At 36.8% G+C, this 14,283-nt stretch overlaps 1 protein-coding gene across 2 annotated transcripts; it reads left to right on the top strand.

The window, feature by feature from the left end:
* Positions 1–224: 224 nt before the first annotated feature.
* Positions 225–12,064, top strand: golga7ba (golgin A7 family, member Ba). 2 transcript variants are annotated; one of them, XM_067442584.1, is made up of 6 exons: positions 225–346; positions 6,768–6,893; positions 7,416–7,568; positions 7,728–7,829; positions 8,802–10,318; positions 10,722–12,064. In XM_067442584.1, the coding sequence occupies exons 1-5, from the start codon at positions 335–337 to the stop codon at positions 8,880–8,882; spliced, it is 474 nt and encodes a 157-aa protein (XP_067298685.1). In that variant the 5' UTR covers positions 225–334; the 3' UTR covers positions 8,883–10,318; positions 10,722–12,064. The 2 variants fall into 2 exon arrangements, with proteins under 2 accessions (XP_067298685.1, XP_067298684.1); XM_067442583.1 differs by lacking the exon at positions 225–346 and adding an exon at positions 1,900–2,107.
* The last annotated feature ends 2,219 nt before the right edge of the window (positions 12,065–14,283 follow it).

The raw sequence follows: 14,283 nt of genomic DNA, 5'->3' as shown, positions 1-14,283 counted from the left end.
AACTGCCATTTATCTTAAAGACATGCAAAGGCACTGTTTCTATGGTTACCTCCTCAGGCGAACACAACTTCTCTTCGTGCGCGTCTGTTGGTTAACTCATAATCATCTTTGATTTATAAAAAGTGTGTTAAAATATATCTATATCTCCAAAACATTTGACTGACTGACATATAGAATCTGAGCGGCATCTCCGTTGCCCCTTCCCCCCCGCGCGTCATCACACTGTGTGATTGTTTCCGGCTCCGCCCCCTCTTTATCCCCGAGCCCAAACGTTTATTCCCGTTAACCGGTCGCTTCAGCACCCGGGACAGGCGTCGCGCCCTCGCATGGCAACATGGCCACAGAGGTGAGAAACCGCCTAATACGACCTCATTTTTGCACCGGCTGTGTTCAGTAGAGTCGTTTTTGTAAGACACTTCTGAATCGGCTTCATTTTGGAGATTTATATCTGGTTTGGAGATCACGTGACGCTACGGGCAAACGCGAATAGCTGTCTCTGTTTTCACGCGTCGCTTTTTAAAACCATAATCGGTTATGATTACTGCTCAACCGGTAATGCATATGATTAAACTAAATATACAATACACCGGGTAAACTAGACATGGACATGGCCAGCCACAAGTGAAGCGCATAGAGCCCGTGGCGATAGATAGATAGATAGATAGATAGATAGATAGATAGATAGATAGATAGATAGATAGATAGATAGATAGATAGATAGATAGATAGATAGATCTTTATCCCCACCTTTTTGTCTTTATCTGTAAAAGCCTGTAACTGTCAAAGCCACCTCATTACTGATTTAGATATAGGATGGATAGATAGAACAACTGATGATAGGTGGAGGGATGGATAGATCACTATAAAAATGATGATGGATGGATGGATGGATAGATCACTATAAAAAATGGTTCTTTAAAGGTTCTTTACACATAGTTTCGGTTCTATTCTACTCACCATAGTCTTGAGGAACCTTTTATAAACTGAAATGGTTCTTTATTCCCGCCTATTGGTTTTTCAAATCTGTAAATGTCAAATCCACCTCATTACTGATTTGGATGGATGGATTTATGGATAGAACAATTGGTGATAGATGGATAGACCACTCTAAAAATGGTTCTTTAAAGGTTCTTTACACATAGTTTCAGTTCTGTTCATGGTATGGAACACTTTAAGCTCAAATGGTTCTTTATTCCCACCTTTTTGTTTTTTAAATCTGCAACTGTAAAATGCACCTCATTACTGATTTGGATGGATGGATTAGAACAATTGATGATAGATAGAAATGGTTCTTTACACGTCTAGTTATATTCTATTCATCCTATGGTCTTGAGGAATCCTTAATAAGCTGAAATGGTTCTGTGTGTTAGAGTTTAGTTTTTTTTTTTATTCCCGCCTTTTTATTTTGCAAATCTGTAACTGCCAAAGCCCGTCAAAGCCACCTAATTTGGATGGATGGATGGATGGATGGATAATGTAACCATGTGGTAATCTAAATTAACTCTTTTTATTCCACTCAATGTTTTTATTAGGACTGAATCAAACTGACTATACTGGCTGGGTACCTCCATTTTAAAGGATTGAGATTTCCCAAGTTGTTACAGGTGACTCATTGAAGGTTTTGTTAATGTCAGATCGAGTGCAAAAGAGGGAGATACTTAGACAGTTGAGATACTAAGACAGTTTTGTAATGAACAGTGTTTTAAGAGTGCAAAACAGAAGTGCTCTCAAATATTTGGACCTCTTTAGCTAATTAGGTAGTTCCGCTGGTCTGAGAGGCTGTTGCTTGGATGGTTGCTTTACCATTGTGTTCATCACTCAAGGAAGGCTTTGTGTGTGTGTGTGTGTGTGTGTACTGGACAGGACAGGCAGAAGGATCTGGTGCCGTATTTAAATCAGCGCGAGCAGCGCGTGTTGTGACGTGGCCGAGCGCGCAGCTGGACATCAGAGAGGATAAAAGCGACCGTCCGCGGGTCGTTAAGCTCTTTTGGCGAAAGCAGATATTGTGTGTGTGTGGGGGTTTCTCTCGTCGGTGACCGGTTCAGGAATGATTTCAGCACCGCGGACAGCGACGGACCGAACAAAACTCCCGTACTGTCACGAGTCTGTAAGGGTTTTATTTGCATTTCCCGTTTTTAAAAAGTGTTTTAACTGGCGGTGTTTGATTCCCTGCGGTGCATTCCTGTGGTGTGGGATTTAAATGTGATTTGACAAGTTGTTCTCAGGTTTATTTAGGAGTCAAATGTGTGTGTGTGTCCGCCGTCCCGACGAGTAACCTTGAACGCGCGCGTGATAATGTTTGAGCGCGAGATCTCTTTGTTTAATCTCGTGCGTGCCGACAACAAACGTGCTCCTCACGGGACCGATCAATAATCATTCTGTACAGGCTACACCGGCCGGTTAGATTGTGTTTTGATGGTTTTGGTATCAGCGGTGTGTGTGTGTGTTAAATGATCGTCTCCTCGCGATCGATCGGTTGTGCTCGCGGGAGTCTCTCATCTTTCTCAGACAGTTTCCGAGAGCGGCTTGCATGCATAATTAATAAAGCATTTAGTAACAACAGCCCCGAGCGGTTAGTCTCGGTTTACCCGTTCAAAAGTGCCGTAACAGTGGTGGGATCAGATGAGGAAAACGCCTGAATGATTGGCACGTTCATTCATGTACAATGCTATTTATGTAGAACTGCGAGTACTGCAAACACCATGGAAAATAATAATAAAAATGTATTACCAAGTACTATTCTTTCACATGCTCCATGGGTTTTGACCATTGTATTCTTTGAAGCACCATGTAGTGGTCAGTTTTGGGTAAGTTACTCTAAAAAAGTAATTAATTACTAGTTACTGATTACATATTCAATAGTGTAATTCGGTTACTGTACAAATTATGCTCTCAAAAAAAAGTATTTCATTACTAATTACTTTCTAAATACTATATCAAACTCTACTAGTTCAGTGATTCAAGGATATACATGAAATTGCTCTTTTAATTTAAATAAATAATATAAAACTATATCAATTATTCCTATTAGCTGAACAAAGCATTACAAATGTGACATAAAAGCAAGTTAGACTATTTTATTATTAAATATAATTGTTCTACAGTCTATGCACAGTATTTAGTTAAATTACATTGAACAGAAGTAACTGTAATTAAATTACAGAAAACATAGGTAATCACGTACTTTACTTAAAGGGAAAAGTAATTTAATTACAAACTTAGTAACTAGTTACACCCAACACTGGCAGTGGTATATGAATGTGTTAGGCTAATTATTCCACTCATTGGTTTATATTAAAGGGCCATTGCCCCATTAGATCTTTTCCTTCTGGATCGTTCTGAGTGTGTTTCAACAGGTAAATGTGTTGTTGTGCATTTATTGGACACCGGATCTGCCTCTTAACTGAGCGCTGCAAGATTTCTTGAGATCTGTGCAAATGTTCAGTGCCAGAGATTGACCACTCTGCACTGAAGAGCCGTGTGTGTGTGTGTGTGTGTGTGTGTGTGTGTGTGTGTGTGTGTGAACCAGTGTGTGCTGTCTCAGCCTGTTACTATATCAGAGGGAGTCATGAACTGGCAGGCCCTGCTCCTAAAACAGAGGCAGTGTTTAAATAAACAGGTTGTCAGGACTGCCCATGTAATTCTACCGTCCTTTGCAATCTGAATAATCTTTATCTGACCTTTAGATGTCCAAAGATAAAGCGTTACATACGGTTGGCCTTGTGTCTGTAGTGTTATAAATGTGGGCATGATGGCAGAAACACACTGCCCTCTGAGCTTCAGTGTTTGTGTAGTTTGGTGCTGTGCTGTGTTTGTCGTGAAATGTGGTTTCTCTTCAATGTGTCATTATAGGTTTGATCATTCAGGGGTGCGTTTCAAGCATTGTTAGCCAACTATGGATCGCAAGTTCCTTCATTATCAACATATTTAAATGAGTCGGTGTTTCCCGAAACCATCGCTCCAACGCACATTCTAAAACAGCGTCGCAGAGTTGTGTGGTTGGACCTGTGGTTAGAAGCATAGTTTCTTGTTTACATGATGTGGACTTAATAAATCCTTATCTGGAGCAAAATAAGCAAACTGACATTCAGAACAAGCTATATCTTTTATTTCAAATACATACAGATGTCACTTATGTCTTTTAGTTTGTCAAGAGATTTAAAGCACCGTGTTTGAAGAGTGCGCATGTGCAGACGTGCTCTAGTCCGCAAGAACGAGCCTATTTGAATCTGGAAATAAAAGATCTAGCATGAATTTGATCTCAAACTAATTCATTAAAAGCAGTTATTATGGTGCGTTCAACTCAAGTCCTCCTGGGAAGTTCGTATTTAGGAGGTGGAAAGTCGTGTTTACGACGTCAGTGCGTTCAAGTCACTTTCGTTGGAGAAAGATGGTGGTGCTTTCTCTTAAAGGGGAGGTTGATTGCCCCTTTTCACAAGATGTAAGTCTCTGATGTCCTCAGAGTGTGTTTTAGGTCAAAGTTTTAGGTCAAAATACTCCACAGATAATTTTTATAGCATGTTAAAATTGTCACTTTTTGAGGGTGAGCAAAAACGTGGTGTTTTTGTGTGTGTTCCTTTAAATGCAAATGAGCTGCTGCTCAAGGGGCGGAGCTTCAAGGGGTGACCTCACGTAGACACACACTGAAATTGTACAGCCTTTTGTGCTCAAACTGGAGTCAGATAATGATGGAGAGACTCAAGAAGAAGTGACCACATGTAGAATGAGACGTAGTTGATGAATTTATGAGTTAACTATCTTCAAGTCATCAATTAGCATATTCTGTGAGCTTGGTCTGGTGATAGCCAGACAATTTTATGTCCTGTTTTTGAGAAGATGTTGAAGAGAACTGATGTTGTACCAATGCCGACTCTGACTGGCTCTCCCAACGGGAGTCAGCACTTTTTGTTTGCTACAAAGAATCGGCTCTTAGTGAACGACACCATCACCACTGTAATAGAATGATGGTTAGTGACGCCTGCGTATATGACATAAGGGAACGTATAGAGGAAGTGTGTGTGAATGAAGCTGCTACAAACACAGCTGTACGAGTTCACTAAAAGATGCCGTAAAAGTTCAAAGAGCTGAGAATCAAGACTGGACATTACATTCTTTTGCACAACACAAGGGTTTATTACAACTACTAGCTAGTTGATTTCTTCAACGATGCCTAACACTAAGGTTGATAAGCAGTGAGTTATGCCGTTGTACGGGAAACGCACCCCAGGTTTGTGAAAACGGCGAATCGGTGCCTAGAGGAAGCGGTGAAAAGGCAGGGAAAGCGTGGGAGGATGGACGGACCCACAGCTCCTGCTGGTGTGTGTGTGTGTGTTGGCAGTGACAGATGGCCAGTCTCTGGTGTTTGTGCATGCCCGTGCACACTGGCAATGAACAGCCCATTAAATAAAGAGGTCATCACTGGATTAATCTATGAGTTAGTGACAATATCGCTGCATTACTTTAGGAACTAATGATGACATCAGGGACGGCATTACTCTGCACTTTTCTGAGCTAATGATCAAAACTCAGTGTCATTATGATCAGTGGCGGGACTGTTATACAGGGGGTGGCCAAGGCTACTTTAGGGTGTGCATTGAAAAAATATTATGTGTAATATTGGTTTTCATTGTTTTGACCGATCGTATTGTAATAAATGATGGCAGGAGGTAGGCTAAAGTGGTCACTTTAAGAGCAAATGCACAATATTGGATCCTATACTGACACGCACCCGATTTCATTTGTCACCTGCTTACATTCTGTTAAGACGTAGCTGACTGTGATACTTGCTATTTTGCTATTTGTGTTTGTGCTGTTGAAGTGCCATATGCCGCGCACCAGACACACATAATCATTTTGAAGCCATCAATGCAAAACATTGAATCTAATCACCAAACAGGCAAACAAGTTCACTTCAAGAACGAAAGAAAATGACGTCGATCTAGCCTGACAAGCCAGACCCACATCCAGATGTTTGGTCTGGAAACTCCCCATTGACAGCTCAATCTGAGGGGCGGATAAACGGCTGTCTTTCAAACTCCCTCTGCACGCGATAGGATAGCGCTACACCAACCAGAGCAACGAAGGTGAAGCAGAGCTCGCTGACTGATTAAACATTCACCGTATCCGGTCGGCTAAACTCCGAACACATCTTCCCTTTTTAAGAATGACTTCAGTGCCGTTCTTTTCTCAGAGGAAAGCTTAACTCCAAGTCTTCCAGAATCGCGGTCAAAGCGGATTCGAAAGACCGCCGCCGTTCGCCAGTTTCTGTGTTTACTAGAAGCACGCAAACGCAACTCGGCCGTCATTATGTTAAGCCCCGCCCACTGACTCTATACACAATGTGATTGGCCCAACCAGAGTTTGGCGTTTACAGTTCAGAAGGGTATTGAGAGTTGCTAGACGACACTCGCGACAGATCAGATTTGCTGCCGCTAGGGTGCGTCTAGATTTGTAGGCCACCATCTAGCATCACTGACTGGAAAGTAAGTGAATGGAAGTTATGTAACTGAACACTAGTGGCTAATTTCAATGCCCAAACTTCTGTTTTCAATAGAAAAGGCTACAACAGAGGACAGAAAACTGCATTCGTCAAACCTTTTTTTCATGGATTGTTTAACATCCAGCAGCCCAAGGTAATGTAATTAATGATTAGATCTGACTGTAGCGCACTGTAACTCTCTCTCTCTCTCTCTCTCTCTCTCTCTCTCTCTCTCTCTCTCTCTCTCTCTCTCTCTCTCTCTCTCTCTCTCTCTCTCTCTCTGCTGTAGTTCCATAACCTTCAGGAGTTGAGACACAGCGCATCTCTAGCCAACAAGGTCTTCATTCAGAGAGACTACACGGATGGCACCATCTGCAAGTTCCAGACCAAGTTCCCCTCCGAGTTAGACAGCAGGGTAAGTGTGTGTTTGTGTGTGTGTGTGTGTTTGTGTGTGTGTGTGTGTGTGTGTGTGTGTGTGTGTGTGTGTGTGTGTGTGTGTGTGTGTGTGTGTGTGTGTGTGTGTGTGTGTGTGTGTGTGTGTGTGTGTGTGTGTGGCAGAGCAAAAGAGAGACACCACAAGTAAAAAGGGACAGGACCATAAAAAAGGGCTCAGAGAAACTCTGCTCTTCAGCAAAAGCACTGCTGAGTGGGCACACTCCACACAACACACACATAATGAGCTGCTAATAGAGCTGATAATGGAGCCGTTTAAAGGTGTGAGATCACGTTACAGACGGCCACTGAAGACTTGCTGAGTTAAAGGCAGGGAGAGAGAGAGAGAGATTAACACGTGAAGCTGTCAGGGCCATTCTCACAATCTCTTTATCTATTATGAGTCAGTTTTTCATTCAAAAACCCACTGTTTTCTGCCATATAATGACCTCCCTGCCGCTCTCTGATTGGCTGACTCATCTTGTCCTTGCATCCGATTGTTCAGATTGAGAGGACGCTGTTTGAGGACACGGTGAAGACGCTGAATAATTACTATGCCGAGGCGGAGAAGATCGGAGGCCAGTCCTACCTCGAGGGCTGCCTGGCCTGCCTCACGGTCTACCTCATATTCCTGTGCATCGAGACACGCTACGAGAAGGTACGATATCAGCTCAGATAAACCCACCCGAGATGACACGTAAACAGAAAGCTAACTCTCATTAGTTACTTTACATGTTTGCAGAATATGCAGAGTAAGAATGATGCTGATAGTCAAGTGTGTTATGTGTGTTTGTGTGTTATGTGTGTGTGTGTGCAGGTGCTGAAGAAGATCTCGCGGTACATTCAGGAGCAGAATGAGAAGATCTATGCTCCGCGAGGGCTCCTCATCACAGACCCCATAGAGAGAGGCATGAGGGTCGTATCCTTACACTGTGTGTGTGTGTGTGTGTGTGTGTGTGTGTGTGTGTGTGTGTGTGTGTGTGTGTGTGTGTGTGTGTGTGTCTGTGTCTGTGTGTGTGTGTGTGTGTGTGTGTGTGTGTTAGTCCACCTTATGAGCTCAAACGAAATATTTCATTATGTTCTCATGATGCTTTCAATTTATTTATTAATTTATTATTATTTATTTCAATATTTTATTTTCATTTTGTATGACGTTTTTAATTAATGCAACCTTGATGACAAGTTTGAGAACAAAATGTTGAGCAGCAAATTTGTTTTTGGTTTATATATCAATTAAGTTTAAAAAAAAACTAATTGAATATCAATTTAACAGGTATTTCAAGTCAGATATGCTAAATATTGTTTAAATTATATTACAATAAATTGATATTAATAAATATATTAATATAATATTTAAGATTTTTAAGATTATAATTGTTTTGTTTTTTCAAATAAACTAAATGTATTTTTTTAAGTTCAAATTAAGTTCTAAGATTTTAATGTAATATTTAAATATATTTCATATTTTTACTGTTCATTTAATAAGCACATGTTTGTGCCTTTATTGTAATTGGACAAGTGTTATCATTATCATTAATTACAATTAAAACCACAAAAACATTTAAAGAAATGAAAATAAGAAATTCTCCCTTATCCAACTTTTTGTTATTAAAATACTAAAATAAAAACTAAAAATTTAATAAACCTAATAAAAAAACTAATAGCAATGAAAAAACACCAAAAAAAAATTACAAACTTTTTAATAAAAATTAAAAAGAAAATAAATCTAAAATCAAAAACTATTATATTAGTGCATCAGTGATACTAAAATAACACTATCATATTCATGGCAGGTAGTCTAGTCTGAGAATGTGTTAAGTTATTTCTAGTAGTTTGTGCATGTAAGGTTGTTTAATACTGTGTGTGTCTTCTCTTAACCCGAGTGTGTTAGATTGAGATCAGTGTGTATGAGGATCGCGGCTCCAGCGGCTCAAGCTCAGGAAGCAGCACAACCAGCAGCAGCGGACGATGATTCTCTCACACACACACACACACACACACGCATACACACACACACACACTCGCCCACGTGTGGCACCTTCCTGCTGACGCCTGCTGAACACACAGGCTGACCGCTCAGCATGGCCACACACCTGACATGACCTGCCTCCACAAGACACATGAGCTGAAAGCAGCACGTCATTACCTCAGTCATCTCAGCAGATGTTACCACGACCCTCCAATCCTTCACCAGTCTGCAGATGTTGCACATCCCGAGTCACTAGCTATGGAAGCTTGTTTCCACCACAGAATGAAAAGATAAAAGAGGTAATCACGACTTTTTTATTTTACAATCCGCCTTTGTTCTCTTGCAATTCTGAGTAAAAGGACAGAACTGCGAGATATCTGATAACAGAGACGTGTAAACGCAGAAGAATTCCAAGAAAAAGTCAGAATTCTTAGATGCAAACTGAGTTTACACCTTACAATTATGGCTTTTTTCTCTGAATTTAAGTGAGTTGTAAACCAAGAATTTCAAGAAAAATAAATTAATACTGAGTAAACTCAAAATTTAAAAAAAAAGGTTAAAATTCTGAGATTCTAATTAAACTCAAAATAAAGAAAAAAAATTAAATTCTGAGTAAACTTAAAATTAAATTTTAAAAAATCAAAATTCTGAGATTCTAATTAAACTCAAAATAAAAAAAGGTTAAAATTCTGAGATACTGAGTAAACTCAAAATTAAATAAAAAAAATCAAAATTCTGAGTAAACTCAAAATAAAAAAGGTTAAAATTCTGAGATACTGAGTAAACTCAAAATTAAATAAAAAAAATCAAAATTCTGAGTAAACTCAAAATAAAAAAGGTTAAAATTCTGAGATTCTGAGTAAACTCAAAATTAAATTAAAAAAGGTTACAATTCTGAGATTCTGAGTAAACTCAAAATTAAATAAAAAAAATCAAAATTCTGAGATTCTGAGTAAACTCAAAATTAAATTTAAGAAAATCACAATTCTGAGTAAACTCAAAATTAAATGAAAAAAAAATCAAAATTCTGAGATACTGAGTAAACTCAAAATTAAATTAAAAAAAAATCAAAATTCTGAGTAAACTCAAAATAAAAAAGGTTAAAATTCTGAGATACTGAGTAAACTCAAAATTAAATAAAAAAAATCAAAATTCTGAGTAAACTCAAAATAAAAAAGGTTAAAATTCTGAGATTCTGAGTAAACTCAAAATTAAATTAAAAAAGGTTACAATTCTGAGATTCTGAGTAAACTCAAAATTAAATAAAAAAAATCAAAATTCTGAGATTCTGAGTAAACTCAAAATTAAATTTAAGAAAATCACAATTCTGAGTAAACTCAAAATTAAATGAAAAAAAAATCAAAATTCTGAGATACTGAGTAAACTCAAAATTAAATTAAAAAAAAATCAAAATTCTGAGTAAACTCAAAATAAAAAAGGTTAAAATTCTGAGATTCTGAGTAAACTCAAAATTAAATTTAAGAAAATCACAATTCTGAGTAAACTCAAAATTAAATTAAAAAAAGGTTACAATTCTGAGATTCTGAGTAAACTCAAAATTAAATTAAAAAATCAAAATTCTGAGTAAACTCAAAATAAAAAAAATAAAAATTCTGAGATTCTGAGTAAACTCAAAATTAAATTAAAAAAATCAAAATTCAGAGTAAACTCAAAATAAAAAAGGTTAAAATTCCGAGATTCTGAGTAAACTCAAAATTAAATTAAAAAATCAAAATTCTGAGTAAACTCAAAATAAAAAAAATAAAAATTCTGAGATTCTGAGTAAACTCAAAATTAAATTAAAAAAATCAAAATTCAGAGTAAACTCAAAATAAAAAAAAGGTTAAAATTCTGAGATTCTGAGTAAACTCAAAATTAAATAAAAAAAATCTAAATTCTGAGATTCTGAGTAAACTCAAAATTAAATTTAAGAAAATCACAATTCTGAGATTCTGAGTAGTCAGAATTCAGAGAAAAAGTCAGAATTCCAAGATGTGAACTCAAACTTACTGAAAAAAGTCTAAATTGCGAGATGTAACGTTAGAATTCAAATAAAAAAAATTCTGAATTCTGAAAAAAAAGGCAAAATTCTGAGTAAACTCAGAATTCTGATTTTTAAAAAGTCAGATTTGTTAGATGTCGGCTCAGGCCCCGATCAGACAGAAGGCATTTTTCAGGTTTAAAAACACGCAGCGCACCGCACTGCCTTTTTTTGATGGACGTGTTTTAATTTAGAAAATAGCATTGCACAGCGTTTCTTTATGTTGGTAGGCAACCCTCAAATCAGCTGTCCTGTCAGTCTAATCAAGGTAACCGTCACCACAGCGCAATAAAGTCGGGCGCTTTTCTGCTCAGAGTTGATTTTTTTTTCAACTTCAGGCGCTCAGAGCTCCCCTAGAAAAACACAAGGCGCAGGAGGCCGCTAAAACATGAAGTGCGCATAAGCAGCTTGCAAAACGCTCACTGCCAACTGAAAACTTTCAAAAAAGCACCCTTTACTGCAAAAACGTGTTCAGGGCCTCAGAATTAAAAAAAATCAGAATTGCAAGATTTAAACTCAGTATTCAGATGAAAAAGTCAGAATTTCGTGATAAAAAGTCACTATTACCTTTTTCACTTTCTTATTCCATGACGGACACAAGTTTCCATACTACTGTAGCATTCTGGGTAAAGCGCACATAAGCTTCTGTCACTGTAATATGCAATCTCACTCACAACGCCATGTGATGTAGCTGCCAAACGGCACCTGACAGTCTTCCATTTCCGTGATTTTTGACCTTTTGTTCGAGCATTTGGAGATGAGCACTTTTACTCGATTTATTGACTAGAAGTCATATTTTAGACTAGGAACAGTAGTTAATGAGAGGATAAGACGGGATATCTGACCCCAGACACTGCCATCTTATACCACGGGTACTATTTATATTTTATTTCTGATTTGTTTTATTTCACAGTGTGCTAATCGTTCACGCTTTGTACTCATAACGCGTCGTACTCAGAGCAGAAACGAGTCCTGATGACGTGACTGCCAAGGGCCAGAGCTTCCTCACATGATCCTTCATCATGAGCTTCCATTTCTTACTGAGAAACTTTGGCCCCTATTTATGCAAAGATAAAGACAAAAAGAAGTCGAGAATGTTTTTTCTGTTGTGTAGCAAAATAAATGAACAATGATGGTCACACAAGCCACTTCTGCATTTTCTTTTTCAATTTACTTTTTTCTTTGTCAGAATTTCAAGTTGTCAAGTCAGAATTCCTGAAAACAAAATTGAAAATTGTGAGATGTCAACTGAGAATTCCGAAAAAAAAAAAAAAAAAAATTAAGTTTTGAGATGTCAACTGAGAATTCCAAGAAAAAGAAAGAAAAAAATAAGAAAGAGAGAATTGTGATATGTCAACTGAGAATTCTGAAAAAAGAGAAAAAGAAAAATCTGAGGATTGTTAGATGTCAACTGAGAATTCCGGGGGAAAAAAAAAAGATAAAAAGAGAATTGTGAGGTCAACTGAGAATTCTGAAAAAAAAAAAAAAATTGAGATGTCAACTGAAAATTCTGAGAAATTTTTGTTTAAAAAAGTAACAAAATCTGAGAATTGTGAGATGTCAACTGAGAATTCCGGGGGGAAAAAAGAAAGAATTGTGAGATGTCAACTGAGAATTCCGAAAAATAAATAAAAAGAGAATTGTGAGGTCAACTGAGAATTCTGAAAAAAAAAAAAATTAAGATTTGAGATGTCAACTAAGAATTCCGGAAACAAAAAAGGAAAAAAACAAAAATGTGAGATGTCAACTGAGAATTCCAAGAAAAAAAGAAAGAAAAAAAAGTAACAAAATCTGAGGATTGTTAGATGTCAACTGAGAATTCCGGAAAAAAAAAAGATAAAAAGAGAATTGTGAGGTCAACTGAGAATTCTGAAAAAAAAATAATTTGAGATGTCAACTGAAAATTCAGAGAAATTTTTGTCTAAAAAAGTAACAAAATCTGAGAATTGTGAGATGTCAACTGAGAATTCCGAGAAAAAAAATAAAATCTGAGAATTGTGAGATGTCAACTGAGAATTCCGAGAAAAAAAAAGTGAGATGTCAACTGAGAATTGTGAGATGTCAACTGAGAATTCCGAAAAAATAAAATAAAAAGAGAATTGTAAGATGTCAACTGAGAATTCTGAGACATTTTTGTTTAAAAAAGTAACAAAATCTGAGAATTGTGAGATGTCAACTGAGAATTCCGGGGGAAAAAATTGTGAGATGTCAACTGAGAATTCCGAAAAAAAAAAAAAAATTAAGATTTGAGATGTCAACTAAGAATTCCGGGGAAAATAAATAAATGTGAGATGTCAAATGAGAATTCTGAAAAAAAAAAAATAAGATTTGAGATGTCAACTAAGAATTCCGGAAACAAAAAAGGAAAAAAAAAAAAAAGTGAGATGTCAACTGAGAATTCCAAGAAAAAAAGAGAATTGTGAGATGTCAACTGAGAATTCCGGAAAAAAAAAAAGAAAAAAAAAATGTGAGATGTCAAATGAGAATTCTGAAAGAAAAAAAAAATAAGATTTGAGATGTCAACTAAGAATTCCGAAAAAAAAAAGAAAAAAAAAGTGAGATGTCAACTGAGAATTCCAAGAAAAAAAAAGAAAAAAAAGTATCAAAATCTGAGAATTGTGAGATGTCAACTGAGAATTCTGAAAAAAGAGAAAAAAAGATCATTTTGAGATGTCAACTCAGAATTCCGAGAAGAAAAGAAAAAAATAAGAAAGAGAGAATTGTGAGATGTCAACTGAGAATTCCGAGAAAAAAAAAGTGAGATGTCAACTGAGAATTGTGAGATGTCAACAGAGAATTCCGAGAAAAAAAGAAAAAGAAAAATCTGAGGGTTGTTAGATGTCAACTGAGAATTGTGAGATGTCAACAGAGAATTCCGAGAAAAAAAAAGTGAGATGTCAACTGAGAATTGTGAGATGTCAACTGAGAATTCCGAAAAAATAAAATAAAAAGAGAATTGTAAGATGTCAACTGAGAATCCTGAGACATTTTTGTTTAAAAAAGTAACAAAATCTGAGAATTGTGAGATGTCAACTGAGAATTCCGGGGGAAAAAATTGTGAGATGTCAACTGAGAATTCCGGGGGAAAAAATTGTGAGATGTCAACTGAGAATTCCGAAAAAAAAAGAAAAAAAAATTAAGACTTGAGATGTCAACTAAGAATTCCGGGGAAAATAAATAAATGTGAGATGTCAAATGAGAATTCTGAAAAAAAAAAAATTAAGATTTGAGATGTCAACTAAGAATTCCGGGGAAAATAAATAAATGTGAGATGTCAAATGAGAATTCTGAAAAAAAAAAAATTAAGATTTGAGATGTCAACTAAGAATTCCGGAAACAAAAAAGGAAAAAAAAAAAATGTGA

Source organism: Pseudorasbora parva, chromosome 4 (genome assembly GCF_024679245.1).
Source record: "Pseudorasbora parva isolate DD20220531a chromosome 4, ASM2467924v1, whole genome shotgun sequence".
Taxonomy (NCBI): Eukaryota; Metazoa; Chordata; class Actinopteri; order Cypriniformes; family Gobionidae; genus Pseudorasbora; species Pseudorasbora parva.
This window is presented reverse-complemented; position numbering and strand designations above follow the sequence as displayed.